The sequence below is a fragment of the Passer domesticus genome, chromosome 2, assembly GCF_036417665.1.
Source record: "Passer domesticus isolate bPasDom1 chromosome 2, bPasDom1.hap1, whole genome shotgun sequence".
Classification (NCBI taxonomy): domain Eukaryota; kingdom Metazoa; phylum Chordata; class Aves; order Passeriformes; family Passeridae; genus Passer; species Passer domesticus.
Window position 1 is genome coordinate 65,031,430 of NC_087475.1, and position 12,738 is coordinate 65,044,167.

The following is a 12,738-nucleotide window of genomic DNA, read 5'->3' on the forward strand; positions in this document are numbered from 1 at the left end:
TAAAGTGATGAGTTTAATAAGTGTACCATAGTACAGACTGATGAGTTTAATAAGTATACAGGCTAATAGAAACCAACATAAAAATTGTCACATAGTAAGTAGTGTATCAGATCTCATCTAGGATTACTTGATAATGAACAAACCTCAGTAACTAAAGAGATTAAACTCTGTTTGTTGAGGCAGCCCTTAAACTAGATACAACAGTTTAAATTCAGCACACACCTTATTAGCTGGCTTCAGTTTTCAAAGCTAAATCTTGTCAGAGTAGACATTGCATTACTGGAACACCTACATTATTTTGTTTTCTTAAACTAAAGGATTGCATGTTTCTAAGGAATTCATAGGAATTGCAACAAGTAAACAGTAGGTATTAGCAATATACTGCCGTGAGCTACTAACATGAAGCATTATGCCTAGTCCTTAACTGAAAATTTAATGAAATATAGTCAACATAAAGACAACAGTGCTTAGTCTAGTACATAACCCAGGACAGATTTTAAATTAAAAAATCTGGACAGATTATAAAATTTTGAAAAGGCCGAAACTTTAAAAGTTTTAGTGACACAGGCAGTCCACAAACATTTTAGACAGCTCCTTTCTCAAAGCTGCATAAAACAAATACTCTTCAACTCTCCCTATCAAATCTTTAACCCCCCTGTAGCAATAGCACTACTTTTACTCTTCTATTTCAGCACTTGTTTCTTGGAGGCCATTGCTCTGTTTGTGAATAAACACAGTAGCTTTTGAATCCAAGTCTCCCAGCTGCTCAAGTGAAGAGACACATGGATCTTGATCTTTAACAGTATCAGGCAGCTTGCACATCTTCTCCCGAATGCGTTGAGAATATCGCAAAGGAGTTATGATTTTCAGATCTTTAGCACTGCAGTCATTTGCCTCAGGATGCATCTTCACACTTAGGAAAAGAAAACAACAAACCAAAAACATAAACACAGTTATGCCATCATACAAGTTACCTCTGCAGCTACCAGCAGAAACAGCAAGTCATGATTCCTGCTCAACTCTTTCCCATTCCCATAGCCAAAGGAAACAGATCCCTTTCCATTCATTCAGTTAAAACCAAATGTACAACTCTTTTCTTGGGCAAAATATTTTAACCCAGAAAACCTCCTGAAAAGAGTTACCAAAGAAAGATTCTTTCCTATTCCATCAGGGGAAACTGTTCTTCCTGCTGCAAGGGACACTGGACAGCTGCCAGGACTCCAACTCCATCAGATGTTAAAGCTGAGCACAACTTCCTTAAGTCTACCATCTTAGAAAAAAATTTATGGCAAAAAAAAAAATTTAAGCATTAGTTGGTTTGTACTGAGGTTACTACCCAGGTTTTGGCCTCAAGATACAATTAAATAACCTTTACAGGCCAATCTTGTTCACTAATTCTGTGTTATGACATGCAACCTTATCTACATTTGAAAAGGGGAGGAACGGAGACATCTTTCTCATTACCTAGCTCCGTGTAGAAGTGCTACTGACATGTTGGCAGTGGAAGGGAATCCTAAATCTGGAATTAAGGTCTCTGTCACAACAGTCTTTCTGTAGTGAATCATTCAGAAAGCAAAACACTTTGGGTAAATAAAGAAACTTACTTAAAAATACTTCCTTCTGAAGGAAGAGGAAGCAATCCTAACAATGTGGTTCTTGAGAGCTTTTAACTAAGTATTCATAAATGCAGTGCCTCCCTGTTTTAACAGGACACAAACAGTTACTGCAGATACTACAGACTTTCCATGGTTACCTGAAGTAATCTTACCTTTCCAAATATGGTGTGGTAGGAGGGTTGCATCTCATTGAATGAGATGTGTCATTCTCTTTCTCAGGAGAATTAATTGCTTGGGCTGTATTTTTCATCCCATCCTCCTTCTGTTCTCTGTCACATTTTCCTTTCTTCTTTGCCCGTTCTTTAGCCCTCTGCTTTTTATTCTTTTTTGGCAAGATCTCTCCTCTTGGTTTTAAGTCTAAATCAATTTCTTCTTTTTTGATAACTTCACTGCTTGTCTCTGCCTTCTTATTATCATTCTCTTCTTTTTGGTCATCATCTTGGCAGAGATCTTTGAAGGGTTCGTGAACTGGCTCTACAGATGAATTTGGTTCCTTGCTGACTTCCACTACCTCACTTAAATGAGCTTCTGTCACTGTTCCCCCTAAAAATGCAACATAGAAGGGAGTACACCTGCAATTAGTTACAACTAAAGAGAATGTTCTTAGAGAGATACCTGAAATCTTACAGTTCTACATGAGAATAAAAGTTAAATATGCATTGGAGTCTGAGGCACAACAATTTAAGTTGCTGATAATTTTAGCCACCTTTACAAACCTGCAACCTGAAAGCTCAGGCTAAGTACACATCCTGAGAAGTCATTCTCTTCAAGTGCAGCAGCTCTGAAGTATTTCAGCCAGTTTCTGAGTTCAGATACTTCTCAGGTTATGTTATAATGAAAGGAAATATTTATGGCTACTTTACTTCCAAAATTAGAATATTTACAACCTTTAATTGACACTATGCCATAACACAACCAGGCTTCTGGTAGTGAAGGAGTCTCACAAGAGTATTTTTATTTACTCTTTGATTATCAGGCTGAAATAGCTGGACGACACAGCTTTTATAAAGTTTAATGAACAAGTCTGAATACAAGAGCATCTCCCATCATTTTAACTGTTGAAAGGGATTTGTTTAGCAAAGATTGTTTTCAAAGATAACTGAGTATAAAATGGTCATGGAAAATTTGGCATGAATTAAAATTTAATATTAGTACAAAGAGTTTAAACACCTTGTGTTGGCTGTCAAGTCAGACATATAACTAGAACACAGTACTCAGACTTACCATTGTCAGAGTTAAAAAGACCTTCAGTATTTTTGATGGTCTCTACTAGTGTGTGTCGCAATTCCTCTCTGGGCTGCAAAAAAGTTGCACTGTTTTAGAAAAACAATTCCAAAATGAATTATCATCTCAGCTTATTTGATTGGTATAATAGTTACAGGGAAAGTGAAGCAGGCCACATTATTTTCATATTACAAACCCTTTCTTTAATACTGTTCAGAGTTCAATCAGAACACAATGAATCCTGTATTTTCAGTATTTGATGTTTTAGAGATGTATTTGATGCCCTGAAATCTTGCTGATATTAAAGTACAGAAATTAAGTAGGTGTAAAATTAAGTTCTATTTTGGGTTTCTAGTGGTCCTATGGTAATTTGATGATCCTAAACCTTTCTTCTTCAAATTAGTACCTACAGTGGCTACAGACAAACCAAATCCATTATTTTTATGGTCAGGTAGGTCATATGGCTCTTCTCCTACTATAAAGGTGTTTAATAAAATCAGAAGCAGTTGTATTTCACAGGCCATACTTTCATTGCTTTCTAATTGTTAATCTCAAATTTTAAGAAAAGTTGCTCACCATTGCTCCTGCCAAAATGGCCTCCTCATAGACAGCAATAAGCTTTCCAAGATGGCCCGTTTGTTCAAGACGCATACAGCAGATCCAATATTTTGCAAGCTTTTTAACCCCAGGAATACTGTGTATCAGATCTTCCAACATGGCACGTGCTTCATCACTGTGATGTCCCTAAAGTCAACACAAAAGTAGAGATTTAAATGCATTTGATACATTGAGGTGCTGTACTTTTGCTGCTTTTGAACTAGAAAGCAAGGGATTTTTCCTTTGGCAGAATTGTTACTCACCTATTCCTCAAAATTAGATTTATATATACAGTGTTTTAAGTAGAGGGGGTAGTAAGATGTACAGGCATCTTCAGAACTTCTTGAAATATACTTTTTCAGAAGTAAAGAACTTAAAACAAGGTTGCATTTGCAGAAACTTAATTCCTTCTATCTACTCTTATTACATTATAGCTCAATTGCGATTATTACCATTATTGCCTATACTTATTTAGTAGCTCAGTGAGTTCATAAAAGTTAATTTCTTCAGCTGTTGGCAAAAGCTATGATATTGCTTAACTTGGGGAACAATTAGTCTCATGTATTTGACTCATGTGGGTCTAACACGCCCAGAGGATTTTCACTTTGTCAGGACCTATATGACCAGAACTCAGTAGGCAGGGGTCCAAGTACCTGTTCTGTTAAATGCAGGCATTCACTCAGAGTCTTGTTGACCTTTTCTGCATCAGCAGCAGAGAATTCTTGTTCTTCACTTTTAGACTGGGGTCCCAGAAGTGCACGTATAGGAGGTCGTCTCATCACTTTCCCTCTAGATGCCCTCCATTCATCCAGGCGAGCTCTGCATTTAGGAATATTATTAGCTGAAGTGACAGATGTTTTATCAGTTTTTTTTTACATTGACTGACACTAATTAGGGTAAGTCATGCCAAGATATACTTTCCAGGTAGTCTGAATCTTCTTTTAATTCCAAGAGGGATAAAGCTGCCTTTTAGGTCTGCATGGAAATTTCAGAACTACACACATTACTGTCTGCTTTAGGTATCTACCAGGTTAAAGCACTTTAATCTCTTCCCTTCCAGCTGCAACAAGAGACTTAGGTTACAGTCTCTTGTTTTCAAAAGAAGGTAAAAAAATGCTTCTAATTTATTCATGTGTTACCCTCCCCATCCCACTTCAAACCAGAAAACTAGAAACTAATATCAGACACAGTGTGGAGAACCCCAAAATAACCTTATCACACAATTTATAGACTCAAACTGATGTGAAGTGTAATTCAGTTTTAATGTTTCATGTCAACCCCACCCCCCTAGACCATCAATTTTTAGCATATGTGACTTACAAGGACCTCTACATGAGGAATATTAAATAACTTTTAGACTGTGAATCATATTCCCACCCATTGTCTATGCTGCACTCACCAAACTGAAAAATGTAATTGACAAGTTCTCTCCTTGAGTCTGTAAGGATGCTCCTATATATACATCCCACCTCAGTAATTTTTTAAAAATCTGTGACATGCACGTGAAATTAATTTACAGGATTATCTGTCATCCTTAAGGCTGTCACAACACTTAGACTAAAAAAAAAAAAGCTCCAGCAACATCTATTTTTCAGCTGTGTGGGAAAAGTTCAAGCCTGGAGCAGTCCTGCAATTGAATCCAAATTTCTCAGTTTAAGCCTTAAGTTTTAGTCTGCTGTCCTTGGGCATCAAGTCCAAACACTTAGTTCTCTACTTTTCAGAGTCTATACAGCAACACACAGATCAAACTAGATATTCTTGGGAAAAAGGCCTGAATAACTTCCAAGAGTACGCTACAACAGTAATTTAGTTACCTTCTCTCTTCTGCTGACTCTTTTGGCAGAATAGATTTTCTGTTTTCGTCCATTCTAGAATTGTGTCCTGATTTTGTACCAGGAGCAACAAAAGTTGATCTTGCTAAAGCTTCTGGTTGTGCATCTTCACAAAAATCTGTGCATTTCTTCACACCCCGCACTTTGCGATCAGGATTGCTAGAGGCGGCCTTCAGTGGCTGTGGTCGCCTTCCACCAACCACTTTTGGGACTATAACTTTTTTTGGTGCCACAGCAAGTGGCTGTTTCTTCAGACCAGACTGTGAGTTAGTAGCAGCTTTGTCAGATGGTTTGCTCTGAAATGGCAGGACACTTGATTTTACAGACTTAGGGTTGTTTGCAACTTTGATGGTCTTCGGAACTGTATTACAGCTTTTTGTGGACAAAGAGTTTGCTGCTTGTTTGGTGGCAGAAGGAAAAGGCTTCTTATCTGGCAAAGAACTCTTTTCCCCCTCAGTTTTTCCTGCTTTCCAGAAAGAATTTATCTTGGATTGGATAACTTTGCCACGATATCTGCCAAGTGCTGGTTTCTTTGGTATGATGACACTTGCATTTTGTTTTTCTGCTGTCAAATGCCTCTCTTTAATTCTTTTAATTTCCAAGATGGCCTTGCTAAGTGATGCATTCTGAGATTTTATATCAATGACTTTATTCTGTGGAGCTTGATTTTCAAGATTATAGTTTGTCCCTGCTATGTAACTTGTCAGTGGGACTGTAGAAGAGTTTAGAGTAACATTTGCTTCTGAGTTTACAATTGATTGCTCCCATGACACTTTATCAGCATTCTCTTTATTTTCCTGAAATCAAAAGCAAATTCATGGAAATGTTAGACATATGTTCATGCTGCATATTACTTGTTTCCAAAGAGGCTTCCAATAATTCACAGGACTAAAGTGCTTAACTGTAAATGCTAATTTAAAGATGCCTACAGAAGTAATGTATAAATATTAAGTAGATTATTTGTCAACTATTACTGCACAATTCACATCAAAAATCAAATAAAAATTGCTTAAATTTTGCCTTCGAAGTAAGAAAAAAACTCTTAAAGCAACTGCTGGCTTCAAACTGCCCAAATTACCTCCTTAGAAGAGTGATAAAGCAGAAACTTGCTTTACACTGTATATAGTCAAGAGCAGTATCTCTGTTTGCGTTTACCTCATGACTTCATGGCAGCACCATTCCTCCATTTAGTGTGAATAGTCTACTCACAGAAGGAAGTGAGTATAGCAGTAATTAGGACACCAGGAGATATCACCAAAAGAGACCTTTTCTTACTATTGAGATGTAGGATGCTGCAACTTGAGGATGGTTACATCAGTTTTACACAGCTTTACTGAAACCATCAGCCATATGTTCCCAGCACAACCTCTTAGGATAAGTGGAATCTAGTCTTTTCCTCCAAAAAAGTTACTCTACAGCAACTAAGTCAGCATTGTCCAAGCAGCAGCTTTTGAAAGAGTGAAATATCCAAAGGCAAGGAAAAAAACATGTGAATGGAAGTCTGCAGGAGCAGACTTTAAGGAAGATGCCCTTGACCTGAAAGGAAAACTCATTTCCTCATCTGTCATTGAAACTTAGTAGTTAATTTGACAAAACCAGTATAACTAGAATTTGAGTGTGAGGACTGTAATTTCAGGAAACTATGTAGCTTAATTCAACTTTAAATGATACAAGATATTTATACCAAAAAAATATGTGTCCCTACCGGAAATTTCTAAAAAAACACTTGTTCTCACTTCTGCAATTTCTCCTCAACATTCAGTTTTTGCTTTTCTCCTCAAATAACTCCATATCTCAAATCTTCTGAAGCTCAAACTCTAAACTGCCTAACATGAACACAGCTCTTATGTCTATTTTTAACTAATCTTTCCCTGAGAACAGGTCTGGAGAAGAATATCTATTTTGCTATTTCTAAGCAGCAAAACCATTTGCATCTTAATTGCAGGAAAGAGACATGAAGGGATACAGGGAACACATTCCCTTAAACTCTGATTAGGTATTGGCATCTACTTTTGATTACCTTAGTTTTGCCAGCACATCACTGAAAAAAACATACATACTCAACATAGTTCATTTTGTTAATGGTTTGGCTTTCTTTCAAGTAACAATAAACTTCTTTACTGTGACAGAAGACCTTACTCAGATTTTAAATAACTTCCCCAAAGACTCAAAATGTATCAAAAACTGCTCTGAGATTCTTGAGAAACATTGATAAAACTTAAGCATTATTTCAGCAATAATGGTTTAATCCTGTTTAACTGTCTCTCCCATTGGGCACAAACTGAATAACAATATAATCCGTTTCCTACCGTAATATGGCAGCTTTCCAAAAAGTATATAATAAGCAGTGACTAAATAAAGTTCTAACAAACCACACCTCTGCACCTACAAACTTCTCATGCTCTGGAAGTCATACAACATAGATTTAAGTAAGTGGAATGTTGTAACCATAGAAACAGAGTGCCATCAGTATTTAAGTATCAGTCAAAAACTTACCATTTCTGGCTTGGGAGATGTTGAGAGCTGTAACTTATCTTGCAGTTTACTGGTAGTTGCTCTCCTAGTTCTGGTGCTGCTTAAGAAAAAAAAAAGATATCTTAAATCATACAACAATGGAATGTATTTTTAGAGGATGTTCACATGTTTCACTTGGTAGTCTGCAGAATGTTCTCATACTGAAACATTTCTGTTTAGCTTGCTCTATTCCACCAGCAAAAACAAATGGTTAAGCAACTACTGATCAGAATCCAGGCTGGAAAACATCCTTCTTACACCATAAAGAGCTGTCTAACAGATTGGAACTTATTGAAAGTGTAATTTTTCATGTTTAAGAATGAGCATCAATTTGTCTGGTCTGATGCATCTGCTACAGAAGGTCAAGTTTCTAAATGCTGCAGTTGAGAGGAAAGGGGGAGTAGCACAAGAAGCTGAAGTTCAGCTGCTGCAGTCATGAGAGCCCAGGCCATCTGAGACAAGTCTGAACAAGGACACATAGTACATGTAGTTCCTACCACACTAACAGGCTCCAAAACCATCAGTCAGGCACCAGAGCTGGCATCAGACTACCCAGAAAGTTGCAAAACCACCAAGATCAGTATTGTCTCCTAGCAACTATGAAAATGTATTGACAACTCAGAAGAAGAACATCTCAGTTTACAGTTACAGATCCAAATTCTTCCTCAGGTGCTTTGTGATATGTTATATAAGAGACATGGCACTACTGTATGTGATTGAAAATGGACATTCTACTTAGCAAGAGGTATCTTTGCATCAGAGGCTCTATAGAAGCCAGCTGAGATGAAAATGAAGGAACACTAGTAAATATGAACATAAGAGAATCTAAGCCATAACAGAAGCATTACCTGATCGATGTCTGGTTTTCTTGAATAGGTGCACCAGAAAAAGTTTTCTTTCTTGATAGATACTCTTCGACTTTCTGTCGTCTTTGTTCTAGCAGATTTTAAGACAGAAAGGCTTGTTACATTTTCAGCTAAAATATTAAGATAAACTTTCTTAGTCAAGAAGGAAACACAGTTAGAAAAGCATCAAGACATTACAAAATATAGATGCTATGGATTAAATAAGCCTTAGTTTTCACATCTCAATGGCTTACACATTCTCACATTTCTTGAGAAAGGCAGTATTCAAGAGATGGTTGAATGTAACTTCACAGCTGCAAAAAATTGGCTGGTTTGCTGTATTAAGCTAAAAGAAACAATTTTGCAACATGAAGTCAGGCTTGCTGTTATCTTCTGCATGCCTAACCAGTATTTCACATGGTTGGTTCAGCAAGCACCCTTTTCATTTGCAGCAGTAGCAAGGATAACACACATGAAAAGCACCACACACATGAACCTAGCTAACCATCTGTAAAATTATTTGCTTCTCTTCCACCATCACTTGGACATCTGTGCAAATGACTGTGATTACTGGGAGTGCTAATACCAGTATGAAGCGATCCTGAAAAGGCCCCAAGAACAGCTGTCACTGTCCCTCCAGGGATGGTGACCCCACCCTCTCCCCGGACGGTTCATTCCCGTGCCTAATCACCCCTTCTGTCAAGGAATCCCTCCTAATGTCCAACCTAATCCTTCCCTGGCAGAGCTCGAGGCTGTCTTCCTGTGTCACCTGGAAGACGAGGCGGTCCCTACCTGGCTCCACCCTCGATTCAGACAGCTGCAGAGTGATGAGGTCTCCGCTGAGCCTCCTCTCCAAGCTCAACACCCGCTCCTCACAGGGCTTGTGCTCCACACCCTTCCCCAGCTCCCTGCCCCTCTCCGGACAAATCTGCAGAAGGCAGTGTGCATCCCCTGCTCCTGAAGGAGCTGGCACAGCTCGTACAGCAGCGGTGCCCCTGCCAAGAGCCGCTGCAGCGAGCTCGGCGTGCCCCCCAGAGCTTCCCACGACCCTCTGCTCCACAAACAGCTCCCAGCGCCCCTCACACGAACAGCAAAGCCCCAGCAAAGCGACTCCCCTGCTTCAGCTTGCGGCAGCCGGACCGGTCACAAAGTAAATAAGCACAAGAGCGCCGGGGCTAGGTCGGCGCCGCACTTGCTGCTTTCAAGAGGACGCGCTTAAGGTCAAGGCGTTCCGTTTGCCATGAGGGGAGGCTTCCAGCCCAGGAGCCCTACCTGGTGCCGGGGATAGGATGGGGTGGGGTCCGTACCGGCCCCAGCCCTGCCAAAGGAGGGAGAAGTCCCGTGCGCCCACTCGCGAGCTCCAAGACCACAACAGCGAGCGCTACCACCGAGAGCTGCCCGGCCTCCGACCTCGCCTGGAGCGCCTGCCCTCCCTTCCCACTACCGGCAGAGCCCGACCGGCTCCCCTCCGGCACCGGCTCCCCTGCACCCGCCGCTGCCGCGCGCGAGCCTGCAACGGCGGCCGGTAACGCTCAGCCCCGCGCGGGCAGGCGGGCGAGCGAGCGGCCCGCGGCGGGGAGCGGCGGTGCCCGGCGGTGCCCCGCGGTGCCACTGTGCCGCTGCGCCCCTCGGTGTCCCGGCCTTACCGCGGAATGCAGGCTCGGACCTGCGGCTGGCCGGGAGCTGCGGAGCCGCGCGCGCCGCCATGGCCGCCGCGCAACGAGCGTTTGAATGGCCCGGCGCCGCCCCGATTGGCCCGGCCGCGGGGCTTGAACTGGCCAATGGCGGGCGGCGCTGCCCTGCCGCCGCTCCCCGGGCGAGAACATGGCGGGCGCTCCCCGGGCCGCCGCTAGAGGGCGCGGGTCAGCCGCGCACGGGCCCTGCGCGCCCAGCGGCCGCGGCCCGGTGCGGGAGGGGAAGGGCGGCCATGGACAGGTTCTCGTGGACCACCGGGCTGCTGGAGCTGGGAGAGACGCTGGTGATCCAGCAGCGCGGCGTGCGCCTCAGCGATGGGGAGGAGAAGGTGATTGGAGGTGGAGCCGCTCCGCGCGGGGCCTGGCGGCGCGGCCGGGGCGGGGGAGGAGGGTAAAGGACGCGGCGGTGGGCCCCAGGAAAGGGGCTGGCAGGGCTGTGGGTGCGGGCGGTGTTGGGCGAGGGACGCGACACAAAGGGTGTGAGGGGCTTGGGCTGCAGGCGGAGCATCGATCGGGGGTGTGGGAGCGCATTCTGCGCCAGGGTCCGGCAGGGTTTGTCTCTGTGGGGAGATCAGGGCGGAGCTGCAGGCTTTGAGGGGCTCTGCTGGTCGACAGCAGCTGAACGTGAGCCAGCGGTGTGCCCAGGTAGCCCAGAAGGCCAATGGCATCCTGGCCGGTATCAGCAGTAGTGTGGTAAGGATTGTGCAAGGATTGTCCCCTTGTACTCAGCCCTGGTGAGGCCGCGCCCCGAATCCTGTGCTCAGTTCCGGGCCCCTTCGCTCAGGACAGACAGACATCGAGGGGCTGGAGCGGATCCAGGGCAGGGCAGCGGAGCTGGGGAAGGGTCTGGAGCACAGCTCGTAGGAAGATCAGCTGAAGGGGCTGGGATTGTTTCGCCTGGAGAAGAGCAGGCTCTGGGGGGACTTTGTTGCTCTCTGCAGCTGCCTGAAAGAAGGGTGGAGCCAGGTCCGGGTCGGTCTCTTTTCCCAGGCAACAGGTGATGGGAAAAGAGGAAGCAGCCTTAAGCTGTCCCAGGGGCCATTAGGAAGAATTTCTTGACAGAAATAGTTATTAGACATTGGAATGGACTGCCCTGGGAGGTGGTGGAGACACCATCCCTGGAGCTGTTTAAGGAAAGAGTGGACATGGTGCTCAAGGCCACGGTCTGGTTGGCCTAGAGATTTTGGATCGTAGGTTGGACCCGATGATCTCAGAGGACTTTTCCAACTTAATTGATTCTGTGAGAAAGGCCTTGGACAGTGTGTGTGGCACGGGGTGAGGGTCGGGCCCCACAGGGTGTGTGTGGGCAGTGTTGCTCTGCTCGGGCTGTCGCTCCTGTGCGGGGCTGAGCCTGGCTCTGGTGTGGAACCGGGCATGATGCACAACTCACACCTGAGCCGGCCTGGGTGCTGACATACCCTCTCCTCTCTTCTGAGCCATCCTGCTTATTGCTTCACTTCACTGCAGGACTGACTCCTGATCTCTCCATTTTTCTACACCGTGGTAATTGTATGCCATCACAAAAAGCTGTGAACACGTGCTTCTGATTTTACAAGTAGGAAGCAATTTGCTAATGCAGATTTTCCAGGTACTGTTTGCTGTCTGATAAGTAAAGCGCTTTTCAACAACAGCACAGATAGAAACAATACTCCTTTGTGATAGGATGGAGGATTTCAGACTGTGTGCAGCATCTTTTTATTAGGTTGCTTTGCTTTTTTGCATAACTTCTGTCTTCTTTGTCAGCATATTGTGAATGTTTCCAAGCCAATAGGCCTGTTTAAAATGCATTTAAGAACTTCAGTATATCCTGCAGAGTATATGGAGGGAGGATCCCTCAGGATTTCCAGGGGAAAGTTTATGCACTTGAAAAAGGAAGTTTGTGTTTATCCAACTAATCCTTTTATACTATTTTTCTCTATTGTTTCCTAAACTTTATGTATTTTGTTTTCTGGAAAAAAGGGAGTGTTCTCAAAATACTGGCTTGTTAAATCTGATTGCTCTGTTGTGGTAAGGTGTAATGTTTCCAAGACCAGTATTTATATATCTTACTGGTTCAATGTGTTGTTGATCTGTTTTATTTTTCCTGCCCAGGTAAAATTCGATAGTGGAGTTTTACTGCTAAGCACACACAGACTGATCTGGAGGGATCAGAAGAATCATGTAAGTCCCACCATTGGCTCCTGTATGTAATTCAGTTGTAAATTTCATAGTAAACAGCAAGTAGCTTGCAATGAAAAGCCTGCACACAGAGAGGGAATTATTCCTGCCTTTGTGTGTGTTTTGTTTTAGAATTATAGTCCAGTTTTTGGCTCTCAGCAGAAAGAAGATTATGTAGTGTTCTTTCACCCAGTCCTACTTTAATAGAATAATCATGCAGACATGAGAAGGAATAGGAATGTATCCTATAAATTTTTCT

At 42.9% G+C, this 12,738-nt stretch overlaps 2 protein-coding genes across 10 annotated transcripts in view; one reads left to right on the forward strand and one right to left on the reverse strand.

Moving 5' to 3' along the window:
* On the reverse strand, positions 1-10,408 carry CKAP2 (cytoskeleton associated protein 2). 6 transcript variants are annotated; one of them, XM_064408880.1, is made up of 9 exons: positions 10,275-10,408; positions 8,632-8,719; positions 7,766-7,841; positions 5,252-6,066; positions 4,091-4,256; positions 3,417-3,584; positions 2,841-2,913; positions 1,769-2,159; positions 1-913 (listed from the first exon to the last, which is right to left on the reverse strand). In XM_064408880.1, the coding sequence occupies exons 1-9, from the start codon at positions 10,333-10,335 to the stop codon at positions 676-678; spliced, it is 2,076 nt and encodes a 691-aa protein (XP_064264950.1). In that variant the 5' UTR covers positions 10,336-10,408; the 3' UTR covers positions 1-675. The 6 variants fall into 6 exon arrangements, with proteins under 6 accessions (XP_064264950.1, XP_064264949.1, XP_064264951.1 ...); XM_064408879.1 differs by having other exon boundaries at positions 7,766-7,844; XM_064408881.1 differs by lacking the exon at positions 10,275-10,408 and adding an exon at positions 9,901-10,054.
* VPS36 (vacuolar protein sorting 36 homolog) overlaps positions 10,334-12,738 on the forward strand; it is a 26,763-nt gene continuing 24,358 nt past the window's right edge. For 3 of the 4 annotated variants that reach the window (XR_010356244.1, XM_064408890.1, XM_064408891.1), the window contains exons 1-2: positions 10,334-10,651; positions 12,414-12,482. Coding sequence is in view for 3 of the 4 variants with exons in the window: in XM_064408890.1 (XP_064264960.1) it covers positions 10,334-10,651; positions 12,414-12,482 (387 nt within the window). In the remaining variant the exon portion in view is untranslated. Of the gene's footprint in view, positions 10,652-11,789; positions 11,911-12,413; positions 12,483-12,738 lie in introns of those variants that run through there. The other variant, XM_064408892.1, reaches the window with a different exon arrangement.